This window comes from Mixophyes fleayi, chromosome 2 (genome assembly GCF_038048845.1).
Source record: "Mixophyes fleayi isolate aMixFle1 chromosome 2, aMixFle1.hap1, whole genome shotgun sequence".
Lineage (NCBI taxonomy): Eukaryota > Metazoa > Chordata > Amphibia > Anura > Limnodynastidae > Mixophyes > Mixophyes fleayi.
In genome coordinates, this window is record NC_134403.1 from 367,972,064 (window position 1) to 367,987,378 (window position 15,315).

At 40.5% G+C, this 15,315-nt stretch overlaps 1 protein-coding gene across 4 annotated transcripts in view; it reads left to right on the top strand.

Annotated features, from left to right (window-relative positions):
• Positions 1-15,315, top strand: part of ARHGAP31 (Rho GTPase activating protein 31) — a 133,797-nt gene that overhangs the window by 92,774 nt on the left and 25,708 nt on the right. For all 4 annotated transcript variants that reach the window (XM_075197382.1, XM_075197384.1, XM_075197383.1 and 1 more), the window contains one exon: positions 14,092-14,174. In XM_075197382.1, coding sequence (XP_075053483.1) covers positions 14,092-14,174 — 83 coding nt within the window. The remainder of the gene's footprint in view (positions 1-14,091; positions 14,175-15,315) is intronic.

Below are 15,315 nucleotides of genomic sequence, written 5' to 3' on the forward strand. Positions count from 1 at the left end.
CTATGCTGGAGAGACCATTCCCCTGGTTGCTAGAGGAAGCAGTGTCATCCAACTCTACCAATTCTGAACTGCCTTCCACAGTATCTTCATCCAATCTGGCAAATCTGCTGGGATTGCCTAGCTCAGAACTGGCCTGCCTCTTCCTCCCTCTGCTACCCCTAGTAACTGTTACCCAGCTGCCTACCTGTGCATCCTCCTCTGTCTCTGCTCCACCCTGCTCAGATAACGCATTAACGGTGAGCTGTAAACTCTGCTCCAGGTTGGCAATGTCTCTCAATGTTGCAATGGTCTGCTTTAGATCAGTTACCTGGGCTTCCAAAGAGACCAATTGCTCACATTTCTCACAGAGGTATAAACCTTGGAACACTTGCTCCAAGTGTGCATACATATGACAAGATATGCATTGAGTGAGATCATCAAGCCTGCTACTACTCATCTTATTATGGCTAACCTAACTTCTTATAGCCTACAGTGAACTTTAGTACTAGCCTTTCCTAGCCACTTACCAGATTAAACCCCTTCCTGGATTCAACTCCTTAATGGAACCAACTCCACACTTTAAACAAAAACAGCACTTGAAATCAAAAAAGCAGTGAAATCACAAGCTCAATGAAATCGCTTGCTACCTCCTGTTAAATAGAGCTTGCACTAACCAGCTGTATCAACTATGCAATTAAACCACACCCACTAGCTCTAACAGAGAGAAGGAAAAAAACAAAAAAAAACAAAAAAAAACCACTTAATAAACACACAGAAAAACGAATCCCGTTCAATAAACACACAGAATAATTCCCCAAACTATATCACTCTCTCAGCACAGCACAGCAATCCTTAATGGAACCAACTCCACACTTTAAACAAAAACAGCACTTGAAATCAAAAAAGCAGTGAAATCACAAGCTCCAGTTATTCAGCATGGTACATGGGGGTTCCTTATCAAATTTTTGTTGTGGGGTCCCACAAACGTTTAATTACTCTCCTGCACGCAGCTCTATAACGCCACCATCTTTAGTAATATTAGAGCTTTGTGCAATTGGCAAAAACACTTCACTGTACCATCATCCTGTCTATAGCACTGACAATTGTTTAATCAGTAGCCTGCTGTGGTCACAGAAGAGGGCCTTGTGCCTCCTAACATTTGTTTATTTACTAGTAATTTTATATATTTTTCACTATCATTATCATCATCACCATTTATTTATATAGCGCCACTAATTCCGCAGCGCTGTACAGAGAACTCATTCACATCAGTCCCTGACCCATTGGAGCTTACAGTCTAAATTTCCTAACACACACACAGACAGATACACACACAGACTAGGGTCAATTTGTTAGCAGCCAATTAACCTACCAGTATGTTTCTGGAGTATGGGAGGAAACCAGAGCACCTGGAGGAAACCCACACAAACACGGGGAGAACATACAAACTTCTCACAGATAAGGCCATGGTCGGGAATTGAACTCATGACCCCAGTGCTGTAAGGCAGAAGTGCTAACCACTGAGCCACCGTGCTGCCCTTATTAATCAGTGCATTAAACTAGTGAGCTATCCCCCCCTTGTGGTTCATGGTAATCAGTCGGGAAACACTTGAAAAGAAGGGGGGGGGGGTCGTTCCCAGCCGAATAGGACAGTGCATGTTTTATTATGTTATAAGTGCTGCCCCCTTCAGGTATCTTCCAGTTGGTTATTGTCGAATGCAGTGATTGTCTATAATGCTGCCTTTACTGCCAACTGCACAGAATCCTTCATAATACTGAAAGGTTCCCAGCTCCCGCTAGTTGTTAATTGTTGGCTCAATCGCTAATCAATTATTTGCAGGATATTTCCGTGTTGCTGGTGAATTTGTTTTTCTATACATTGACAGTATGTTAATATGAAATGCTCTTTCATTTAATTTTCCCTGGACTTTGTACATGGGACGCACAATTCAAAACTTTATATCGCTAGGAACATCGTAGCCTAAAAATGATAAGCGCTGGAGGTTTTGGTCCATGTTTGCTGTATTACTGGACTCGTACAATATTATTTCAATCTATTATTGTCTGTGATCTGTAATGTAGTGTAATGTTCTATTAGGTGACATATGGGATAGGACAGGTGTTGGGTTTTTCGAGTGGACTCATGTGGTCCTTTGACCGTCAAAGGGTCACAACGAGGCCCCCCCCTCCCCCCCAACTGACCAGTTATTCACAGGACTGTCCAAGTTTCCTGCTCAAAATGTGAGTGGCATACCAGCTTGACATTGACCAAGGCCAGTTGAGCATGATTGGCTGGACCAGGACGGGCCATAATTACATACTGACTACTGTCGTTGCTGACCCTTGGGTGTCAAATTCTCTAGGTCAGACGGTTGAAATTTCTCCTTGTCAGGAGAGTCTCAGGGGAACATCCTAAGGGTCACGTTAAGCTGTCTCTGGTCACCTGTAGGAGAGGCCAATGTCCTACCCACCAACATTGATACATGCATTACAATATAAATAGTATATTGGGCGATAGAGAAGCAGGTCAGCAGCCAGCGGGTGAAAAAATAAGTTTAACAGGAAACTTCTGTAAAAGTTGAGTGTGTTTTATCTTTATTTTTAACCTGAACTAAATCTTTCCAGCAATTCCTCAGAGACCTCAATGTTTGAGCATTTAAACCATTAAGTGACAGCAGTCTAAGATGTCCCAAGAGGGGCTCAGAGGGGACTTTTTGTTAGGTACGGCACTAGAACGAAGGAGAGAATGACTTTGTAGTTTATCATGTGAGGAGATAACAGCAGATGAGAGCCGTCAGAATAATAGGAACAGATATAAAGTTAGAAGAACAGGTGATCTTTCGGCCTTATCGTGTGTGGTTTGGAAGATGTGAAACGAGAACATCACATTGAAAATATGTTGCAATAATCAAAGCGGGAGAGAAAAGGGACATTCTTTTATTTTTTTGCGTGTGTTAAATTTAACAATAAATATTTTTAGTTAAATGTAACTAGTAAAATCATCCAGAAACATTTGCCTTTATATTTTTATGATGTGGCTCTTTAATGCAACGCAGTTCTATGTTTCCTTTAGATAAGCAGTGTTTTATAATATGTTTATACAGCTGTACCTCCCAACTTTTTAAAAATAAATATTATGGCAAAATAATTCACCAAAACCACACCCAGATCTGCCAAAACCCATTTCTGTTCACATTCCCACAAAGCCACACCCACTTCCCAATAGGACACTCCCTAATCAGGATTTTGGTACAAATGCCTGTCCAAAGTCTACATATAAGGATGAGACCCAAACTCCAGGACCTCTGAGGTGCTGGAATATTCTAGTCCTACTCCCAAGCTTTTGTGCTCTGGTGGACATATAATAATTAAGTGGAAGAGAAGAGAAACAATGGTATCTCTACTGAAGGGTGAACCCTGCAAGCATTATAGAAACCAGGTAAAATGCTATTGAAAAAAAAATATTTTTTTTTACATCTATTCCTTAATATTTACACTGGACAAATACACAGGAAGAATAAAACAAAAATAGACGTAGAGACATTTTAACAAGCAGAATGTGTTTCAAGTTCTCCATAATCGCTGACTCATAGACGACCGGCAGCGTTTAATTTAATGGCCATATGGGATTCAAAGATTTGCAGATCTAGTTTACCAGCTGTCCCTTAATAATTTTACTGAGAACAAAACAACATTTATGTCATTTATGGGGTAGATTTATGAAACTTAAACTCTGAAACTGAAAAGTGGAGATGTTGCCTATAGCAACCAATCAGATTCTAGCTATCATTTTGTAGAATGTACTAAACAAATGATAGCTAGAATCTGATAGGTCAGTATAGGCAATAACTCTACTTTTCTACTTTTCCTGTTTAGAAAGCCGGATGAGTCTTCCCCAATGTCTCAGACCTCGTCTGTGGTCAGAGCGGGGCCTAAATACTTTGATTGGCTATCAACTTGAGAGTTTATTGGGGAAAACAACCAATCGGGAGCTGGGTTAACAAACCTTTGATTCACACCTATAAAGCCTTTCAGATTGGGTTTATATATTATATAACGGCCATGTTACATGACGTGAACTCTGTTCAGCCTGTTTATGAGTGCCAAATTGCATCAAAACTGTTATAGTAACCGATTTCTATTAAGTCTGTACAACCATTACAGAGAAACAAGTGTCTGTTTGTGAAACTAAATATTACAACTTTACAAAATTTCCATTAAAAAACATCCGACCCCCTCACAATAAAATGAAAAATGTCAATAATACTAATAATATTGGGCCTGATTCATTAAGGAAAGTTAAGCAAAAAATTAAGTACGTTTTCTCCTGGACAAAACCATGTTGCAATGCAAGGGGTGCAAATTAGTTTATTATTTTGCACATACGATAAATACTGGCTGTTTTTTCATGTAGCACACAAATACTTAATAGCTTATTTGTACATTGAAATTTAAATTTGATCTGGGATATGCCCTACCCCTAACTATAAATCTTTTGTCACATTTTAAATTTACCTCCCCCTCCAATGCAACATGGTTTTGCCTTACTTACTTTTGCTTAACGTTCCTTAATGAATCCTTTGTGTCTGAAAGTATCATAATCTTATACATGAAAGCAAGCCATCCAAATTTAACACGTTTTGAATCATGTCACATGGTCAGCTGGCGAGGTCGGGACAGTCCACACGTTTTGGCGGATCCAAGTAAGTTTGGGGCGGGGCTTATTTTGTCCCAATTTTGTCTTTATAAAGGTATGTACATACATATGTATGTATAAACCATATTGTGGACATACTGTCAGAATGTGCTTAACACACAGCTTTATATGGTAGACAGCTGGTTCTAATGAATTCTATTTTTACTTGCTTTATCACACTACTCCTGTTCAATATTTACATCATACTTGCCAACTCTCCCGGTGACTCTCGAAATTCGGGTAGGTCTCCCGGATTCCCGGGAGAGCAGACAAGTATCCCGCCTACTGCCACTTACTCGTCAAAATACGTGATTCGCAGTGAGTCGCGTCATTTTGGCCTCGCCCCCCAGCGGTATTTTTGTTGCGGGGGCGGGGCCAAAATGACGCGTCCTGCCCTTCAACCACGCCCCCTGCCCGGGATCTCCCGGAATTAACTTTTCAAAGGTTGGCAAGGATGATTTACATTTCCACAATACCATTTACCATAATACTTATAGTAGGGCGCATATGACTATTCACAGCAAAACGTCTATACATTTTCTGCAAATGTGTGTGTATATATATATATATATATATATATATATATATATATATATATTTGGACTGTACCACTGTGCTTTGTCCTGTACCCCTTGGTGCAGATCTAGAAGGATAAATCTAAGTGCAGAACACTTCTCTTGCAGCTGCTCACGCCCTCCTTTAACACGACACCACGTTCTGAGATGCCACAAACATGACTGGCGTAGTGTTAGAATCTCAGCTATGTCTATCATAGTAGAAGACTGAGGCTCTGCCAGCATCCAGTGATGGGGAGAGAGAACGAACGTGTGATGTGGAGGTTATAACGCTGTCGGTGTGGCAGATGGATTTATCTCCAGTGTACACACAAACTGTTCATTCAAGTACTGCGAAGGGAATCTGCAGGGATCACCTCTGATTACATCGCTTCCCCGAAGTCTTCTGTAGCTGTTCCAGCTCTGTACTCATCAAACTCCTTACTGGAATGATCTCAGATATCCCATCCATTACCTGGCGGAAAACAAAGTCTTAATACGCACCAGACTCTGGCAGAATGTTCTACAGATAACAAAGGGGAGATGATCCATTTTTATATTAATAATAATAATAATAATATGCACTCCTTAACTGGCTTATTTTTCTTATCAGTAGCTCTTTTATGCCAAGTTTGCAAAGGTCCTTTATAGAACTAAGCAGTAAAGTAAAAAGTGCTGAGCGAAAAGTGCCAAAGCCCAACAAGGTGTAAATCAGTCCTGTCAGGTGGAGGCTGTAGTGCACCCTGCCATATAATGTTGACCAAATTTCATAGGTAATTTAAAAATAAATAAATAAATCTGCAGTACCACATATGACCACAAGGGGCAGACCACGTCCATCTAATACAATTTCCAGTTTTCGAATGCGTTGTGTAAAAACACAAATACATTGTTAGCTTTACGCTTTTCTGATATCACAACAACAATAAAAATCCCTTTTCCTGCCTATGTTATCATACATCCCAGCAAAATCAAGACAAAATAAGCCCAATCTGACCAAACTCCGGCGTGAAGGGCCCAGAAACTACCACTCTCCACCCAATCATACCCACTTTCTGGTGAAGCCCCGCCCATTTAAGTGTAAGCCCCACCCCTTTAAATGTCCATGTTATTTGCCCATTGAAAATAGAGTGTGAAAAGCCCTATTCATTTTTTTTTTGTGCACCCTGGTATGAAATGTCAAAACTCACTGCGTTTTGTAGCAGGGGACTGGACTTGATGACGTGAAATCGTGCCATTAAACCCTGCCCCCATCAAGTCCGAGAGGTTGCCTACTCGTCTGGGAGGACTCCTCGAAAATCGGGAGCCTCCCGGAAATTTTGGGAGAGTAGGCAAGTATATTGTAATCCATAAATAATTCATACATCCTCGACAGCCCTGTCTTGATCGGGACGGCTTTTGGGAGCTATGTGCCAATCACGGCTTAAACGCTTACAAAGCTCAAGGCCTGTCCCCCACAAGTGTGGCCACACCCCTACCATATTGTGGCCACACCCCCACTATATTGTGGACACACCCCCACGACCGCATGAACACGCCCCTGTCTCGATTGCCCTCCAAAGTTGGGAGGTATATAATGTATACAGAACGACTCGTGTCCACGTGTTCTACTGAATATTTACAAACCAAGTGAAAATAAATCCTGCTGAGTAAAAGTGGATTTTCCCTTTTTTTTGAAAAATTGCCATAATTATCCGAGAAACACTGTGTACGTCCGACCCCGGGGAGAGTCACATGATCCCCGCCCTCCTCCCCTCCGTCAGGCAGACAGTTACAGCTGCTGCTCCTGTGGGTCAGCTCAGGATAAGAGTACATTATGAATATAGAACCAGTATGCATTTAATATGCGCTGTCTATGTGCTTACACACGTTTACAGATGCACTCGGTCTTCAGTTTGTTTGTTTGTAAAACATCCGTCTTTGCAAAAACAGGAAGTGGTACTTTGCAAGCCAAACACAAATTTAAACGCTTCTCAATTGCCGCACGTCAGGCAAACTGAAATGGAATAAGAAGCGGTCAAAATAATGCGAGTTAAATGCTCGTAATAACACAAATAGGTACTGTCTCATTTGGTACATTGGTTTTCATATTCACATCTGGGGCCTGATTCATTAAGGATCTTAACTTGAGAAACTTCTTATTTCAGTCTCCTGGACAAAACCATGTTACAATGCAAGGGGTGCAAATTAGTATTCTGTTTTGCACATAAGTTAAATACTGCCTGTTTTTTCATGTAACACACAAATATCAACTTTAAATTTCAGTGTACAAATAAGCTATCAAGTATTTGTGTGCTACATGAAGAAACAGTCAGTATTTAACTTATGTGCAAAACAGAAAACTAATTTGCACCCCTTGCATTGTAACATGGTTTTGTCCAGGAGACTGAAATAAGAAGTTTCTCAAGTTAAGATCCTTAATGAATCAGGCTCCTGTTCACATGAGCTTAACTTGTGATAAAAACATGTGTTAAAAACTTTATTTTAATACCGGTGGCTACACAGCCTTGATGTAGGATATTTGTCTGTTTTATAATCTTTTTCCAAGGACGGTTGTGGCATATTCAGTCGCTTTGTCACAACACAAGTTAAGACACATATGCACCATATATTGTTTATGTACGTGTTTAATGTGCATTTTGTCGCATTTACAAGTGCGTTCATACTGTGCATCTCATTGCATGTACAATCTTCTAGTGGGATGAATGTAGGCTTTTGACGGCTATGAAGCGTTCAAGACAACGCCCTGCAGCGCGACACAAGTTAAATGCAAACAGAGGTGGCCTCACTTGTTACAGTGATTTTTATTTTCACATGACATGCGCTCAACTTGCGTTTGAAAAGCATGTTAAATGCAGAATTTGCGCACCAGGAATTTAATCTGTATAGAATTTTTGTAAGAACACTACAAAGATTATTGACATAATTAATGTAGAAAAAGATTGTAAGCTTGCGAGCAGGGTTCTCTTACCTCTCTGTCTGTATGTATTACCCAGTATTGTCTTATTAATGTTTGTTCCCAATTGTAAAGCACTACGGAATTTGCTGGTGCTATATAAATAAATGATGATGATGATAATCAGTAATATATACCAAATCAAATAAAAGATGACAGTTTTGAAATATGGCTACATTGATTGCAGTTATTGTATGAAATATACATTTAATTAAATGGACATTGCACTAAATACATATGTATTATGGACAATTATGCGCATGTATCATCCTTGCTATTCCAATATATGATTGGTGTTTTATTTGACTGCAAATACCAACTAAGCCTATGAATGACATTTTATCCAGACAAATGACACATTATGACAGATCACATGCATCTTAATTAATGCAGAGTTATATATTGGGGACAATGTGCCTTGTTTTGGTTTGGGGGCATCTGGGGGACAAAATAACTTGTTCAATGTGCCTGTAATTACCAACTTCCCAGAGCCAGGAAATAGTGCTAACCTGCTACTACTAACTGTCCAGAGCAGAAAATAGTGCTAACCTGCTACTACCAACTGCCCAGACCCAGGAAATAGTGCTAACCTGCTATTACCAACTTCCCAGAGCCAGGAAATAGTCCTAACCTGCTATTACCAACTGCCCAGACCCAGAAAATAGTGCTGTACCTGCTATTACCAACTGCCCAGAGCCAGGAAATAGTGCTGTACCTGCTATTACCAACTGCCCAGAGCCAGGAAATAGTGCTGTACCTGCTATTACCAACTGCCCAGAGCCAGGAAATAGTGCTGTACCTGCTATTACCAACTGTCCAGTGCAAGTAAATAGTGCTGTATCTGCTACTACCAACTGCCCAGAGCCAGGAAATAGTGCTAACCTGCTATTACCAACTGCCCAGAGCCAGGAAATAGTACTAACCTGCTATTACCAACTGCCCAGAGCAGGAAATAGTGCTGTACCTGCTATTACCAACTGTCCAGTGCAAGTAAATAGTGCTGTATCTGCTATTACCAACTGCCCAGAGCCAGGAAATAGTGCTGTACCTGCTATTACCAACTGTCCAGTGCAAGTAAATAGTGCTGTATCTGCTACTACCAACTGCCCAGAGCCAGGAAATAGTGCTGTACCTGCTATTACCAACTGCCCAGAGCAGGAAATAGTGCTGTACCTGCTATTACCAACTGCCCAGAGCAGGAAATAGTGATGTACCTGCTATTAATCTGCAGGTCTCAGGAATACAGCAATATTGAAGATGTTTTCAAGCAGGTCTTTGCGGCAAGATGTTTATTTGCTCTCACACTGGTTAAAGGTACCAGTGATCAGGTCAGATGAAATCAGAAGAACAGTTTTCCAATACAAGCTAGTGCCTTTTATACAGTTCAGATACAGGCTATTTTTATCATCAGAATATAACCTGTTTACACAAACATGGATTTACATGCATTGCAGAGCCAATAATATTTACAATTAGCTATGAAATTCTTAAAAACCTTGCTGTGACATACTGCATCTTATTTCAGAGGCAGGAGACCCACTAACAAGTCAAAAGGTCTATCTGGTATGACTACTTAAGACAGTCGCAGAATACACATTCCAAAAGAAAAAGTACAAACCTCAAAACAAGCCATTTCCTCACATCACAATACCCAAAGGGCTTCATAAACAAAGACTCATTGTATCAGATATATACACCAGAAAAGGCATTTGCTTTAGAAAGGTTAAACAGAAAAAAACTAATTTTCTACCCTGGTCTCAGAAATTAAAGATTTCCCTTACCAAAATATACACAATATTAAAAATAAGTGCATTGGCAATTTATATAAATAAGCTCCCTGCGCTATTTCCTTAAAATAAATTTATACCATAAGTTATTTATATGTGATCCAGTCACAGGTATATTTACTCTTCCAATGTTAGATGACTTTTGTTTTCTACCGAAAGATTGACAGTAAGTGACGGTAGCAGCGATAGATGAGTGACAGCCTCCCAGAGAACCCATCGCCTCTCACGGCTGCAGAACAGACGGTTCTTTGTCAGCCTGGCATTAGAGGAGTTAATATAATGTGATAGGGGTGAAGTACAGGACAAGATGCATTTTTTGTTTTGCGTTCATAGTTCAAATCCATCATTCGGCTGCTCAGTGGCCCTGTAGCCGAATTTGGAAGATAAACTTTATTTATTGACATAAGACACAGCTTCATTTGTGTCTCGTTATGTGGAATACTTCCATATGTTCTATGTAATGTACCATGCGAGTGCCCCATTCGTCGTTTGCTCTCTATGTTTTTCCTTTACAATTCCCCCAGATCCGACCGTGTCTTTGAGAGACCTGAGATTTCACTGCTTTAAAAATGACTTTACATTCAGACGGACGTTTTATTCCTCTGTTTAAAATTGCTATAGGCATTTTTTTCTCTGTCACTTGCTGAAGCACGGATAATGAGGCATTCCTAATTTTACACTATTGTACCTAGCATGTTCTAAAAATAAAAATACCTTTCATAGATGTTATATGAGAGTTTTAAGGTATTTTTCTTTCATAAAAACATACTTCTGGATGTACCCTAGTAATGCTTTCCATATCCTGTACACAGTGGTGGCAGCCATTTTGTGGGCTGGACTAATATTGTTATGGCACTGGTTCATTTCCTGTGACTGGCTCCTAGTAAAGTGATGGCGCATTCTAATTGGTACATGTCACAAAATGGCTGCCTCCACTGTGTAACTAAGGGGTACACTTAGTATATGGATTAGAAGCTTCCTCTTAAATGTTATTATTAATTATCTGATTGGTTACAGGTTGATCTAGCCCTGTGAACATTCTAATGCTCTGATTGGTTACAGGTTGATCTAGCCCTGTGAACATTCTAATGTTCTGATTGGCTGCAGGTTGGTCTAGCCCTGTGAACATTCTAATGTTCTGATTGGCTGCAGGTTGGTCTAGCCCTGTGAACATTCTAATGTTCTGATTGGCTGCAGGTTGGTCTAGCTCTGTGAACATTTTAATGCTCTGATTGGCCACAGTTTGGTCTAGCCCTGTGAACATTCTAATGCTCTGATTGGTTACAGGTTGGTCTCGCCCTGTGAACATTCTAATGCTCTGATTGGCTGCAGGTTGGTCTAGCCCTGTGAACATTCTAATGTTCTGATTGGCTGCAGGTTGGTCTAGCCCTGTGAACATTCTAATGCTCTGATTGGTTACAGGTTGGTCTCGCCCTGTGAACATTCTAATGCTCTGATTGGCTGCAGGTTGGTCTAGCCCTGTGAACATTCTAATGCTCTGACTGGCTACAGTTTGGTCTAGCCCTGTGAACATTCTAATGCTCTGATTTGCTGCAGGTTGATCTAGCCCTGTGAACATTCTAATGTTCTGAGTGGTCTATCCCTGTGAACATTCTAATGCTCTGATTGGCTACAGTTTGGTCTAGCCCTGTGAACATTCTAATGCTCTGATTGGCTACAGTTTGGTCTAGCCCTGTGAACACTCTAATGCTCTGATTGGCTACAGTTTGGTCTAGCCCTGTGAACATTCTAATGCTCTGATTGGCTACAGTTTGTGTAGCCCTGTGAACATTCCAGTGTTCTTATTGGCTACAGGTCGTTTCTCGTCTTGCGAATGTTCTGATGCAGTGATTGGACAGATAATGGGTATCCGCCGCCCACTTAAAAGATTCTTACTCACTGTTACACATGTGAAAACAATTTTGCGTTACTGATAAAGCTGCACATTAATACTTTAAATCAATACAACTTCATAAACAATGAACCCCCCCAAAAATGGTTACATGCAAATGGAACTGCAAGTCGTCAGTGTGATTCCAATTATTTAGTGTTGCAGTTGATTTGTATTTCTATGAAATTGCTGACTTGTTTTCTGACTTGTGTATTTTAGCATTTTATCCGCCCGTGGTTCGGTTTTAGCTCATATTATTAATGTACACTGTGACAGCGGGTGCTTATAATCCCCGCACTGTGCCAGCGCTCAGTGACAATCCAGCAGGGACGTAGTCAGTACATGCCTGGGGCCCGGTCTGTATTGGAGTCATTCCTCATTTACTGTATTCTCTCTATCTGGGTGACAGGACACCAGTAACCAATTCATGTTTGACCTCCCTGGCAGCTGTGTGTTCTCATCAATTTCTATACCAGCTATTCAGAGCCCTTTCTCAGACTGATAGAAGCTGTTGGCTGAATTCCATTGTGAGCCTGGTACAAGTATTAAACTACAGTTACAGACAAATAGAAGGAAAGATATTTTTCTAAAAAATTCAGTACCAGCGTCTAGCAGCAAAACATCGGAAAAGCAGTTTCATTTCTCTCTGTTTGCTTTAGTGCTGATAAATTTTGTGCATGTTTGTAAGTATGTTGGCTAAAAATACTTTTACATTTGTATTATCATATCCATTAAAAATGAGAATATTTTTAAAATAAATTTATTCGCAAAAAAAGTTCATCCAAACCAGTGTGTCCTCCCCCACCCCAAAGTGGAGGTGTTGCCCATAGCAACCAATCAGATTCTAGCTATCATTTATCTAGTACATTCTAGAACATGATAGCTAGATCCTGATTGATTGCTGTGGGCAACGCCTCCAATCTTCCTTGGTTTGATAATTTGACCCTAGTATAATTGGGAGATTTGCAGTTTGCATTTTTTTTATGAACTGCTTTTCTCAAGAATGATTTGCATGATATAAACTGCGCGTTGCAATTAGATATTTACTCGGGCTGCGCTGTTAATGTCGAATTTAACAAAGTGCCAATGACAGGTTCATGTTAGGAATATTCTGTCTTGTTAATTGTCGTCGTTTTCTGTTATTATTGAACGGAGAAAAAAAAAATTTCTAAACAACCATTACAACTGAATACCGTTGTAGCAGTTATACCAGGCAAATTAATCAAAACATTATGGTAGTGTCTGACGTGGTGATAAATCGCTCATTTTATTCCTGATACTTTCTGCCCAGGAGTTTTCTGCTAAGAAAACTATTCTCTATTGGTAGTAATCCACTGTCGCACCCTATACCAAGTATGCAATTATACCGCCTGCCCCCTGCAGGTTGTAAGATGGTACTGCACCCACCAATGATATTCATCAACATCATCATCATCATTTATTTATATAGCGCCAGCAGATTCCGTAGCGCTTTACAGTTGGGAACAAACAGTAATAAAACAATACTGGGTAATACATACATACGTAGAGGTAAGAAGGCCCTGCCCGCAAGCTTACAATATATGGTATCCACTTCAAACCTTGTACTATTTCTGAATAGAATACAGAAATAGTGTCTTATGTATTAATAATAAATTATTATTATTACTATTTATGCTGTTTGCTCTGATAAAAGTTCCGTAGTTAAATCCTGATCCACAGGATTCGGGGGAACAATTATGAAATTTGCTGCAATGAGATATGTGCTTTCATCTTCTAACCTGTGCTAGAGAAATGAAAGCTGGACTATGATTGGTTGCTTGGTGGCAATTCCTTTTGTTTCCCATTGTACCAGTTTGATCGATGTTTCCCTCCTGTATTTAATTAGTTTACGGGAAAATGCAATCCATACTGTAAATTATATAGGTATTAGAAGTCACAGTTGTACACACTTGTAAAAGTTTTTTCTGAAGTAATCAGATCAGAACTCACTGTTTATACAGATATTAGTTACAGGCATATAAATGTGTGTATATGTGTGTGTGTGTGTGTATGTGTGTGTGTGTATATATATATATATATATATACAGCTTGTGTATTGTTATAATGTATGTAAAGTGTCACTACAACCATGGCCTGATTTGTGCCATTACAGTCGCGCCCGCGGCTGCGCAACAACTTGATTCGTGTCAGCGCCCAGGAGAATGATAACGCCATTCATTGACGGAGTATTTTCTGTGTCCCCCCAGGAAGCTGTATCATGCACCGTGGATGGGGACCAATTATCCCGAATCCAGAATGTCATCGAGGAGCTGCCACCATCCCACTACAGGTGAGGGAACGGGATACGCGGGGGGTGGGGGGATGGGGGTACTCTCTGTGCTCTGTGGGGGTCCACAGGTGTGTAAGAGTAAGAGACAGATAAATTCTGTCTGCAGGACTAGGAATATTACAGACATTTAAGGTGTACCTGCCAGCTACACACAGCGGAGGCAGCCATATTGTGGACTGAACCAATATCGGTAATTCACTATGAATTAATGACACCACTGAGGCATGAGTGCATATTTTCGTACGCAACCCTATGGGCTGCGAACGAAAATCCACGTTATTGCGGTACCATGTATTGACTACGCGGCCCGGAAAGCTAATTGAATATGCCCCATAGACTGAAACACTTTAAATACCACCATAAAATTAGATGTAGATAAAGCGTCCAGTAAATAAACGGTTAAGGGAATTTTCTCGATGGTGCTTGTAGAACATACTTGCTGGCTTATTGAAGGGGGAGGTGGGGGGTATGGATGGGGTTTGACGAATTGCATCATTTTGGCCCCGCCCCGTGACATAATGCTGCTTACGCCAAAATGACCCGATTCCCTGCGGCTCTAATCCTGCCCACTTCACTAGGAAGTGGGCAGATGCTGGAGGGCGCCCTATTCTCCTGGGAGCCCGGGAGACCTACCCGGAATTTGGGAGTCTCCCGGAAATTCCGGGAGATTGGGAAAGTATAATGTAAAATATACTACATTAAAACAACATGTACCATTACCATTACTATGTCTATGTTTGGTTTAAAGATTGAAGTGATGGTTAGAATTGTACAACCATAAAACAGAGGAGGGGCAGAGATCGCCAGTGATTGAACGCACGGAGCCAGCGAAATGAAACCACAAGTGAATAAACAATGTGACTATAATATAACACACAGGCAACAGATCTACTTACATAGATGGTATATTCAATAGAATTGAAATGCATTAAAATTGAAAATGTTCATTTACAGGACGATTCACCTGAGTTCATTAGAGCCCAAGTAGAACATACAATGCAGAGTGCAGCCAGTATATATCATTCACCCTGTTTCCTCCTATCCCAGCTGTGTATTCCTTGCAGCCATGATGTGTATTAATGTTTGTTACACTTGTAACATTGTGTCTGGCAGACCCCAGTAATGTCTTTATCACCACTCT